The 13,156-nt window shown below is 41.5% G+C and overlaps 1 protein-coding gene across 1 annotated transcript in view; it reads right to left on the bottom strand.

Annotated features, from left to right (window-relative positions):
* Nucleotides 1-6,463: 6,463 nt before the first annotated feature.
* Nucleotides 6,464-13,156, bottom strand: part of RDX (radixin) — a 100,533-nt gene continuing 93,840 nt past the window's right edge. Inside the window, exons 15-16 of the mRNA XM_054525025.2 lie at nt 10,487-10,584; nt 6,464-7,070 (exon numbers count right to left, since the gene is read on the bottom strand). Coding sequence (XP_054381000.1) covers nt 10,518-10,584 — 67 coding nt within the window. The 3' untranslated portion in view covers nt 6,464-7,070; nt 10,487-10,517. The remainder of the gene's footprint in view (nt 7,071-10,486; nt 10,585-13,156) is intronic.

Raw genomic sequence — 13,156 nt, forward strand, 5'->3', positions numbered from 1 at the left:
CGTACATCTACTATCTTCAAGAGACCCACCGACATGTAATGACACCCATAGGTTCAAAGTAAAGGGCTGGAGGAAGATCTGTCATGCAAATGGAAAATAAACGAGAGCAGGAGTCAATAGTTTTATATCAGATAAAACAAACTTTAAATGAACAACAGTTAAAAAAAAAAAAGACAAGGGCATTACATAATGACAAAGGGATCAATTCAACAAGAGACTTAATTATCCTGAACATATATATGCACCCAACATTGGAGCAACCAGCTTAATAAAACAAGTACTTCTGGACTATGAAAAGACTTAGACAGCCACACAATAATTGTGGGGTCCTTTAACACTCCACCAATGGCATTAGATCATCAAGGCAGAAAACTAAAAAATTTTGGACTTAAATTTGACATTTGACCAATGGGGCCTAATAGACATCTACAGACTATTCTAACCATCAACCACAGAATATACATTCTTCTCACCTACATACAGAACATACTGTAAGATTGACCACACGCTCAGTCAAAAAGCAAGTTTCAATAAATTAAAAAACCTGAAGTCATGCCAACCATACTCTAGAACTACAATGGAAGAAAAATAGAAATCATTGCAAAGAAGATCTCTCAAAACCACACAATTACATGGAAATGAAACAACTTGCTCCTGAATGACTTTTCAGTAAACAACGAAATTAAGGCAGGAATCAAAAAAATTCTTTCAGCCAGGTGTGGTGGCTCATGCCTGTAATCTCACCACTTTGGGAGGCCGAGGTGGGCAGATCACCTGAGTTCAGGAGTTCAAGACCAGCCACCTGAGACTGGAGACATGGAGAAACCCCGTCTCTACTAAAAATACAGAATTAGCCAGGTGTGGTGGTACATGCCTGTAATCCCAGCTACTTGGGAGGCTGAGGCAGGAGAATCGCTTGAACCCAGGAGGCAGAGGATGTGGTGAGCCGAGATCGTGCCATTGCACTCCAGCCTATGCAAGAAGAGTGAAACTCCATCTCAAAAAAAAAAAAAAATTATTTGGAATACATGAAAACAGAGACACACATACCAAAATTTCTGTGATGCAACAAAAGCAGTGTTAAGAGGAAAGTTTATAGCACTAAATGCCTACTTCTTTGGAAGGCCAAGGTGGGTGGATTACTTGAGGTCAGGAGTTTGAGACCAGCCTGGCCAACATGGTGAAACCCCATCTCTATAAAAATACAAAAATTAGACGGGCATTGTGGTGCAATCCTAGCTACTCAGGAGGCTGAGGCAGAATTGCTTGAACCCGGGAAGCAGACGCTGCAGTAAGCCGGAAGCTGCAGTGAGCCAACATTGTGCCACTGTACTTCAGCCCAGGTGATAGAGAGCAAGTCTCCATCTTAAATAAATAAATAAATATGAATAATTACATCAAGAAGATGGAAATATCTCAAATTAACAATCTAATATCATACCTAGAGGAACTAGAAAAGCAAGAACAAACTAACGCCCAAACTAGCAGGAGAAAAGAAATAACTAAAATCAGAGCAGAACTGACATTGAGACCCAAAAATCCATACAAAAGACCAACAAAACCAAAAGTTGTTTATTTGAAAGAATAAAAATGATCAATAGACCACTACCTAGATTAACAGAAAAAAAAGAGATGATCCAAATAAGCACAATCAGAAATGAGAAAGGTGACATTACAACTGATCCCACAGAAATACAAAAGATCTTCAGAGACTATTATCAACACATCTGTGAGCACAAACCAGAAAATCAAGAGGAAATGGATAAATTCTTGGATACACATAACCTCCCAAGATTGAATCAGGAAGAAATCGGAACTCTGAATAGAGCAGTATCAAGTTCCAAAATTGAATCAGTAATAAAAAACCCAGCAGCCAAGAAAAGCTCTGGACCAGATGGATTCAGAGCTTAATTCTACCAGATTCTACTGAAACTATACCCAAAAATCGAGGAAGAGGGAATCCCCCCTAACTCATTCTATGAAGCCAGCACAACCCTAATACTAACACCTGGCAAAGACACAACAAAAAAAGAAAACTACAGACTAATATCCCTGATGAACACAGACACAAAATCCAAAACAAAATACCAGCAAATCAAACCCAGTTAATTCACCATAATCAAGTCGGCTTTATTACTGGGATGCAAGGCTGGTTTAAGACACACAAACCAATAAATATGATTCACCGCAAACAGAATTAAAAACAAAAACCATACGATTATCTTAACAGATGCAGAAAAAGCTTTTGATAAAATCCAATATCCCTTCATGATAAAAACCTTCAACAGAGTAGGCATTGAAGGAACATATCTCAAAATAATAAGAGCCATCTATAACAAACCCACACTGAACAGGCAAAAGCTGGAAGGATTCCCCTTACGAACAGGAACAAGACAAAGATGCCCACTCTTACCACACCTATTCAGCATAGTACTTAAAGCCTTAGCAAGAGCAATCAGGTGCCAGGTACAGTGGCTCACGCCTGTAATCCCAGCACTTTGGGAGGCCAAGGCAGGTAAATCACCTGAGGTCATGAGTTCAAGACCAGTCTGGCCAACATGGCGAAGCCCCATCTCTACCAAAATTACAGAAATTAGACAGGTGTGGTGCTGTGTGCCTGTAGTCCCAGTTATTCAGGAGGCTGAGGCAGGAGAATAGCTCAAACCTGGGAGGTGGAGGTTGTAGTGAGCCGAGATCGTGCCACTGTACTTCAGCCTGGGTGACAGAGGAGACTCTGTCTCAAAAAAACCCAAAAATTAAAATAAATCGTAGATGATCCAAACAAAGGGAAAAACATTCCATGCTCATGGATAGGAAGAATCAATATTATTAAAATGGCCATACTGCCCAAAGCCATTTACAGATTCAATACTATCCCTATCAAACTACCAAGGTCATTTTTCACAGAATTAGAAAAAGCTATTCTGAAATTCATATTGAACCAAGAAAAGAGCCCAAATAGCCACAGCAATCCAAAGCAAAAAGAACAAAACCAGAGGCATCACATAACCCAACTTCAAACTATACTGCCATAACCAAAGCAGCATGATATGAGTATAGAAACAGACACACAGACCAATGGAACACAGTAGAGAACCCAGAAATAAAGCTACACACCTACAACCATCTGATCTTTGACAAAGTTGACGAAAATAAGCCGTGGGGAAAGGACTCCCTATTTAATAAATGGTGTTGGGATAACTGGCTACCCATATGCAAAAGAATGAAACTAGACCACTACCTTTCACCATATACAAAAAGTAACTCAAGCTGGATTAAAGATTTAAATGTAAGACCTCAAATTATAAAAATTCTAGAAGAAAACCTGGCCCTAGCAAAGAATTTATGGCTAAGTCCTCAAAAGCAATTGCAGCAAAAGCAAAAATTGACAAGTGGAACCTAATTTAACTAAAGAGCTTCTGCACAGCAAGAGAAACTATCAATAGAGTAAGCAGACAATCTGCAGAATGGGAGAAAATATTCTCAAACTATGCTTCTCACAAAGGTTTAATATCCAGAGTCTCTGAAAAATTTAAATCATTAAAGAAGCAAAAAACAAATAACTCCATTAAAAAGTAGGCAGAGGACATGAACGGACACTTCTCAAGAGAAGACATACAAGCAACGACAAACATATGAAAAAATGTTCCACATCACTAATTACCAGAGAAATGCAAATCAAAACCACAGTGAGATACCATCTCACAGTAGTCTGAGTGGTTAGGTATCGAAAAGTCAAAAAAAAACAACAGATGCTGGTGAGGTGTGGAGAAAGGGAATTCTCAGACACTGTTGGTGGGAATATAAATTAGTTCAGTCACTGTGGAAAGCAGTTTGGAGATTTCTCAAAGAATTTAAAACAGAACTATCATTTGACCCAGTAATCCCATCACTGGGTATATATTCAAAAGAAAAGAAATCACTCTACCAAAAAGACACACGCACTTATATGTTCACCACAGCAGTACGCACAATAGCAAAGATATGGAATCAACCTAGGTGCCCATCAACAGTGGACTTGATAAAGAAAATGTGGTACATATACACCATGGAATACTATGCAGCCGTAAAAAAGAATGAGATCATGTCCTTTACAGCAACATGAATGCAGCTGGAGGCCATTATCCTAAGCAAATTAATATAGGAACAGAAAACCAAATGCCACATATTTTCACTTATAAGTGGGAGCTAAACATTGAGTACACGTGGACATTAAGATGGGAACAATAGATACTGGGGACTACTAGAGATGGGAGAGAGGGTTGGGGGCAGGGGTATTGGGTAGTATGCTCACTACCCTGGTGAAAGGATCATTCACACCCCAAACCTCAGCATCACGCAATAAATTCATGTAACAAACCTACACATGTACACCCTACATCTAACATAAATATTGAAATTATAAAACAAAATAGAATAAACTATTTTCTCCTCTCAACTGCACATTTTTGCCATCTAATGACCTTCCTCTTTAACATGAAAATTATGCTACTCCTTTCCCTTTTCCAAAGAAGAGACTCTAAGAACAAAAAGAACCTTAGAAATCATTTAGTCCAAACACCTCATTTTACAGCAGAGGAATCAGAGGCCCTGAGAGTTGGAGTGACTTGTCCAAATTCCAACTACTAATTAGTGGCAGAGCCGCAGCAAATGCCCAGGTTTTAACACCCACAGGCTGAAAACTCTCAATCCTTCACAGCTTCATAAACTAAACTTTTGATTATACAGCATTATCTCTAATTGGGATTCTCTCTTACTGCACTATAAACCGAAGCAATTGGTAATTTGTCCCATATATTTTATAATAATGTCCCTTCATATCACCAGTCCTGGCTAGAAAAACCCATATGTAGAAAAGGCTTTTGCCCAGTGCATTGCACAGGAATTAGCTGTTGAAGGCAGCAGCCCACACTGTGCCCTCTTTATCTTTTGACGTGGAGCCTCAGGTTCCCTGATATATCTATTAAAAAGTGAGAGGAAGGACAGATGTGGCACAACTGTTCAGAGTTACTCGTTCAATGTTTTACAGAGCTTGACAGGTGATTTCCTCAACTCTCTTCTAGACTATATTTTTTAATACACAAAAAGTAATCTTGCAAGAGCTGTTTGCCCCTGCCATAGGATAACAATAGGCTGGAGTGCATTGGCGCAATCCTGACGCACAGTAACCTCCGCCTCCCGGGTTCAAGCGATTCTCCTGCCTTGGTCTCCTGAGTAGGTGGGACTACAGGCACCTGCCACCACACCTGGCTAATTTATGTATTTTTAGTGGAGACAGGGTTTTGCCGTGTTGGCCAGGCTGGTCTGGAACTCCTGACCTCAACTGACACCCACCTCAGCCTCCCAAAGTGCTGGGATTACAGGGGTGAGTCACTGCACCCAGCCGGATATTATAACTTTTCATTTCATTGCATTCCCAGGTCTTATGACTGAATGATTTTATGCCAACTTCCACTTATAATCAAGGAGAGGCCTGAGAAACCATAATTTGATAAGAAACCACAACTATGTGGTTATCCTTTAAGTTATAAAAGTGCCTGATAACCAAAGATTTCACATAAATTACAAGAGACCACTTTGGGAATAAATATTCCTTGATATTAGACGAACAATATTGTATCTGCCTAGTGAAAGGTTATTTCGTTTATGTGTCCCCTGTAGGAGGAGGTTGTCTCTAAAATAACTAGACTTAATCTCCTTGAAAAACATCAATGACAGATGGAAAATTCTGTATCACGCTGGCATATTTTGTGGGGTTTTTCTGAAAATCTTTAAGGGGTACCTTTGTGCCCAGCAAATACCTGTCAAATAATCACAGCACAACATGCTCTTGAAGGCCGTAAGAGTGACTTTTTTTGTTGTTTTTTGTTTTGTTTTGTTTTGTTTGAGACAGGGTCTCGCTTTGTTGCCCAGGCTGGAGCGCAGTGGTGCGATCTCAGCTCACTGCAACCTCCATCTCCCGGGTTCAAGCGATTCTCTTGCCTCAGCCTCCCAAGTAGCTGGGACTACAGGCACGCACCACCATGCCCGGCTAATTTTTGCATTTTTAGTACAGACGGGGTTTCACCATGTTGGCCAGGATGGTCTCGCTCTCTTGACCTCGTGACCCGTCCGCCTCAGCCTCCCAAAGTGCTGGGATTACAGGCATGAGCCACCGTGCCCGGCCAGAGTGACTGTTAATGCAGCTGACTCGTGTCACAAACTGTCACCCAATCCCCTAAGCTTCAGTCCTTGGACATTTAAAACACCTCAAAGTGCCAGGACTAGTGCCATCTTATGAATTAATAATGCTGCTTCACATCCCAGCTCTGCCACTGAACTCTCCTCAACCCTCTTTCTCCAAACACTGGCCAGGTCCAAAGTAACTGAAATCAGAGAAGATGGGAACCTGAGATGGGGCAGGCAAGCGATATTCACCGCCTACCACCAGGATGCAGAATCAAGTGCGCAGTAAGGCTCAGGCTGATGTTAGAATACATTTATTGCTACATTTATATACAATTATACAAACAGCCCAGACAGGAAAGAAATGTTGCATTGATTTCTGCAGATTCCACCAACATGTGCACAGAAATGGAGCTGTTCACCACTGAGTTTGCTCTTGGATTGAAGCCAAATATAAGTCACATACATTTTTTGAAAAAGTGGGAAATTCTTGGAAATCCTCTCCATAGATTCTTCCTTACAAGCTAGTCATGCAGAAAAAAGTGGGTTCTCAGAAGCTGATGCCTTCCAGCATCTGTTTGGGGGATAGAGTCTTGAAGATGGGGTGCAGTAGATGCTGGCTTGGGACTGCAGGGTGCCGTGTGAAGTCCCAAGTCCTGGCCCATCTTGCTAAGGTCTGTCTTTAGGAAAGGCAATTGAGAGGGGTCTGGAGAGAAAGAGAATAGCAAGAAAGGGAAATCCAACAGTAAACTGAGAAGAGGAGAGAACCATGAGCCAGGGCCCTGGGTAAGGGAATACTGGTCCATCCAGTTCCAGCCGAGATTGCAGACTCTGGGGGATATACACATTCAGAACACCAGGTATGTCCTTATCCTAAAGCTTCCCATAAGTCAGTAGCCAGGGGCCTGCATGAAGACACAGAAAGTGAATAGGAAAGTCAGGCAAGAAAGAAGAAAACTCAACTCGAACACTCGTATTATCAACATTCAGTTGAAAAGGCATGACCCTGAATGTCTTTGCACATTTTGTAAGTTAACATTTAGTCATGGTTAGTTGATGGTTGAGTGATGAAGGGGAATGGAATGCCGGTGAGGAAAGGTAATGATGTACAGGTTGTATCAAAATAAAGGTGCGTCCACAAACTCTACACTCTGACCTCAGCCTGGTTAGAATTACTTTTGGCCTCAAAAGGAGTCACACATACAGATTTTGCAATGTTCTCATCCAGAATTATGATGTGGATATAAGATCACGGTATAAACACTCTCTCTTTCATGTCACAGTCACATACACCTTAGTGATGTGAATCCCAAGAGAAATTGTTGAGCAGCCACGGGGCATGTGTGCTTAGGGAATAAGTTCACCTTATTTACACCAGCTCCGTCTGACCCACCTCAGGCTCCTTCCCAACTCAGGAATCCAGGAGGGAGGACCTGCAGATTGGGTTTACTCTGGCCTCCTCAGCTAAAATCAGCTCAGAGCCTCAGAGAAAGGTCTGAAGGTTGAGAAAAAAAGCCCATGGTCTAAATACACCAGACTGTGCCAGCCTTTGGGGCTGATTAGTAATTTGGGTACCATCTGGTCCCAAGGCTGTAGGGGTTCTATTCATGTGGAAACCAGTCAGTTCTATCTTGTTCATGGCTTTATTTTATTTTTGAGACAGGGTCACGCTCTGTCACCCAGGCTGGAGTGCAGGGTTGTGATCTTGGCTCACTGCAGCCTCGACCTCCTGGGCTTAAGCAATTCTCTCACCTCAGCCTCCCGAGTAGCTAGGACCACAGGCATGTGCCACTATGCTCAGATAACTTTTTGTATTTTTTGGAGAGCCAAGGTTTTGCCACGTTGCCCAGGCTGGTCTCAAACTCCTGAGTTCATTCAACCCACCTGTCTCAGCCTCCAAATGTGCTGAGGCATGAGCCATAGCGCCTGGCCTGTCCATGGCTTTAGATGTCACATTTAATTCCTTAATGTCACCATAATCCTGCAGCCCCTAGTCACGAGGAAGATAGGATGACAGTGCTGTGGAGAAGCCCTGGGGGCAGTGGGAGAAGGACCAGAACCTCACTCAAGAGTCCCTGTTCTTTCTCTTGGGTCAATAATTTTGTAATCAACTATGGAGAGGCCCAGCAGTTCTTCCAAGGCTGCTAACTATGTGACACCTCAAGCTGGAGGATGTGGCAATCACCAACTCTGCGGATCCCTTCATAAATTCATGTCTAGATAATTCAGAATCTCTTTCTGTCATTTGATCTTGACTTTTCATGCAGAAACTTTCTTTTCCTACTTCTGACGACAATAGCTCAGAGTCAAACTCACTCAAAGGATTTGCTCTAAAAAGAACATTAACAGATGAAAATCAAGGAGGAAAAATTATAAAAGATCAGGTAGATTTTACTTTGGGGAGTTTTACTAGTTGACAAAATGGAAAGAGTTACATCAATGAATTTCTGCACTGGAAGAAATGGCTAAAGATAAATAGCTAAGAAGAGTATTGTTTGCAGCAATCTATGGCACATTAAGAATGTGCTTTAACCCAGGATTTTAACTCAAATATCAGAAATAAGACCAGCTGGATTCTCAGCTAGACCCGTTTCAAAGAGAGTGAGAGCAAATGATGGATGTGTCGTAGCGTTTCAAGTGCACTTTGAAACAATGAAAGTATTTTGGTAGTGTCATGAAATATCAGAGAGAATCTTGCACGACCTTAAACTCATTTCAGGGCAGGCCAAATTCAAGGCCAAAGAAGCAAATTGCTTCTAAAAGTTCCCCACCTTAAATGAACACATGTGACCATTTTTTTGTCACATAAATAAGTCTAAAACATAATATTTCTATAAAGAACATTGGTTCTACATCTTTAAGTATTATCTCAAATATATTGACATTTAGCTAGAAGGAGGTTTAGAGAACTTTGGGAGGCTTAATCAGCAAGTTGGGGGAACTCAAGATTTACAACATAAACAACATTGTTGTGGTTTTATTCAGAAATGGGATGAGTCAAATAGTCTCTGCCAAAAAAAAAAAAAAAGAATTTAAAAACCTGTTATCATGGTAATCATATTGAAAAATGATTTTTAAATATTACCAAATTCAGGTCAGTACATAATACTATATTAACCTAGCTTATTAACCAATTCTTTAATTCTTCTGCTCCAGGAATCCCCAACCCCTGGGCCGAGGACCAGTACCAGCGTGTGGCCTGTTAGGAACTGGGTGGCATAGCAGAAGCTGAGCGGTGAACAAGCATTACGGCCTGAGCTCCGCCTCTTGTCAGATCAGCAGCAGCATTAGATGTTCAAAGGAGCGAACCCTATTGTGAATTGCGCATGCGAGGGTTCCACGTTGCACGCTCCTTTATGGGAATCTAATGCCTGATGATCTGAGGTGGAACAGTTTCACCCCAAAACCATCCCCTCCACCCCTCAACCCCACTCCCAGCCTGTGGAAAATTTGTCTTCCATGAAACCAGTCCTTGGTGCAAAAAGGTTGGGGGCCACTGTTCTACTCAATGTGCATGTACAAAACTTCATTTTTAAGTAAATTTGAATCTGTCTTTTTTTTTTTTTTTTTTTGAGACGGATTCTCGCTGTCATCCAGGATGGAGTGCAGTGGTGTCATCTCGGCTCACTGCAACCTGTGCCTCCTGGATTCAAGCAATTCTTCTGCCTCAGCCTCCGAAGTAGCTGGGACTACAGGTATGCACCACCACTCCTGGCTAATTTTTTTTGTATTTTTAGTAGAGACGGGGTTTCACCATGTTGGCCAGGCTAGTCTCGAACTCCTGACCTCAGGTGATCCACCTGCCTCCACCTCTTAAAGTGCTGGGATTATAGGCATGAGCTACTGCACCGGGCCTGAATATGGATTTTTTAAAAAGAAGAAAAACCTCCCAGCAGAACACAAGTGTCATAAGAGAACTTGCACCATAATACTTTCATTCTCAGTGCTCGAGAGGGCTCTTTCTAAAGGTAAGAGAATCCTCTAAAGTAGGAGGTCCAATCAGCTCACCAAGATTACAGGTAAAACATCATTTTAATAAATTCTAGCTCACCTCAAAATCATTAAGTTGGAGGATGATGTTCTTGATTGGCAAAGAGCCGAAGAGATGCAAACTATTGGGAAAGAACCTGGAAGGGATGGAATCAGAGACTGTAAAGATAGGGGTTGCTCTTGATCAGTTCCTTTGACTTGAAATCCACAGGTCCTGTGGATGAACAGGTTCGGATTTTATGAGGTCCCACCAGCATCCTGGCAGTGGAAGGTGTGGCAGGTCTAGTGGGCAGGTGAGCTGGCCTTGGCCACGGCTGCCAGTTGTACTTACCTAGTGAGGGAGGGAGCCTTCTTCCTAAGGGTTACATTTGCTTTATGCTGCTTTGGCAAGAGCGCATCTGGAACAATGCATACAGTTTGGGTCCCCACCTTTCAAAAGAGACATTAAGAGGTTAGAAAGCATTTAGCAAAAGAACACAGTAGGAAGCTGAATGGGCAGGTTGACTGCTTGCTCAGCACATTGCAATATTAGGGCGCCCTTGTCAGCCTGGATTATGTAGGGCTTGTTATTGTCAAGCTGTCTGCCTAATCTTTAACCTCTTTTTTTTTCCAGTCCACCTTTGAAACTCCACGATTAGAATGTGGAAATAAGAATAACTTTAAACCTTCCTTTTAAATAGATGCTAGACTTCAAATAGTGCATCAACTCTACACAAGCTAACTAGTCTCTTTCAATAATAAGACCTATTATTTAGAATAATAGGTCTTGTCTTAAAGCCATAAAAATCAGAACTTCATGTCATTCAGTAATGCATTCTACCAGATTTTATATTTTATTTGAAGTTCTCTTTTGATTAACCTAGGCATTGTTAAAGTTATTTTCAGATAGCAACCAGACTAATGGATCCAAAATACTTTGTAGTGCCTACTCTGAAATCAATAGTTGCTATGTTTTTGAATAAGCAAATTCTCAGTACCTGCCTACTAAAAGACTGGATAGGTTAAGACAAACAAACCATGAAAACTACCTCCTCTGCAGACACGTTGGCATTGCTGGAATTAAAGAGGTCAATTTCAGCCCTACTCTCTCTGGTCTGTCTTCCTCAGCTGACTCACCTGCCATTCTCCAATATATCCCTTAGAGATAAAACAAAGCCAGAATTAACTCAACAAAGAAACTGCTAAACTGGCCAAACGTATCCATGAGTCAGTTCCCTGACTGGGGAGAATACTGGTACAGTATTCTTGTGGGTAAAACCATTAGAAATGCAGTTACTAGCAATCTCTATCTTACGAATGAGTTATGTACCAAAAGGGCAGCTGTGGTGAGCTGTTTCCCATGGAAACCACGTCATGAAGAGTGATTTTGTTTCTAGGCAGTTTAACCCATAATGAAAAACTGAGTCTTTGCAGTAAAATACAGTAGAAACTCCAAATTTGTCAAAGATTGTAATAAAGGAACATACAAACAATGACATTTATTAACGGTTTTATAATTCTTCTTTAATACTTGAGCTTGATGTTAACCTGGGCAGAAATAATTCGATGGTTCAATAGTACCTGAAATTTAAGAACATTTTAAATGGAATTTTAACTATTTTCAAAGACTTTGAAGGTCAGTCTGGCTGGCACTTTATTGTATGAAATGTCATTTCAGGCTGAGTAATTCCAGCACTTTGGGAGGCCGAGGCGGAGATCACCTGAGGTCGGGAGTTCGAGACCAGCCTGACCAACATGGAGAAACCCCATCTCTACTAAAAATAAAAAAATTAACCAGGCATGGTGGTGTATGCCTGTAATCACAGCTACTCGGGAGGCTGAGGTAGGAGAATCGCTTGAACCTGGGAGATGGAGGTTGCAGTGAGCCCAGATCGGGCCATTACACTACAGCCTGGGCAAGAAGAGCAAAACTCCTGTCTCAAAAAAAAAAAGAAAAAGAAATGTCATTTCAGAATGTATAGCTGTAGTTTTTCCATAGTCACTAGTAGTATTATTCTCACTGTGATTAACTAGTAGTACTATTCATGTAGATTTAGACTCATAAAGGAGCAGAGAGAGCAAAGGAAGAGAATTATTTTTCATGAAAATAATGAGAAAATTTAGGAGAGCATGAGAAAGGAGGATTTGGGAGTAAAGTTAATAGATGTAAGGCACAAGAGAGGGAATAGAACTGAAGGAGAAAACTGCATGTATGAGTTTCCCTAAGAGGGAAAGAAGGGTGAAGAGACGTCAGAAATTTCCAAGCTTTGCCACCAGGTGGCGCCATGAGATTAGATGACAGTATTTTAGCTGAAGGTGGCAACAACTGAAAGGTAGTGAGGGTGAGATACATAAAAATCACATGGGCTGGATATTCACAACACAGGAGGCTCAGGATTTGTGAAGCGGTAAGCCATGGGTTAGAATATATATCAAGTTATAGCAAGAATATATATTAAATTATGTGTTAGAATATATAATAAGGATCGCAAACCTAGTTGAACTTATTTTTTAAGATGTTGTCTCCCTCTGTCACCCAGGCTGGAGTGCAATGGCACCGTCTTGGCTCACTGCAACCTCCGCCTCCAGGATTCCAGCGATTCCTGTCTCAGCTTCCCAGGTAGCTGGGATTACAGACACATGCCACCACATCCGCTAATTTTTATTTTTATTTTTTATTTTTTTTATTTTCAGTAGAGTTGAGGTTTCCCATGTTGGCTAGGCTGCTCTCGAACTCCTGACTTCAGGTGATCTGCCTCCCTTGGACTCCCAAAGTTCTGGGATTACAGGTATGAGCCACTGCGCCTGGCCTAGTTTAACATTTTAAAGAATCTATTTAACTAGTACAGGCCATGGCTCACACCTGTAATCGCAGCACTTTGGCAGGCTGAGGCCAGGGGTGGATCACCTGAGGTCAGGAGTTTAAGACCAGCCTGGCCAGTGTGGGGAAACCCCATCTCTACTAAACATACAAAAAATTACCCGGGCGTGGTGGCCTGTACCTGTAGTCCCAGCTACTCTG

This window comes from Pongo abelii, chromosome 9, assembly GCF_028885655.2.
Source record: "Pongo abelii isolate AG06213 chromosome 9, NHGRI_mPonAbe1-v2.0_pri, whole genome shotgun sequence".
NCBI lineage: Eukaryota > Metazoa > Chordata > Mammalia > Primates > Hominidae > Pongo > Pongo abelii.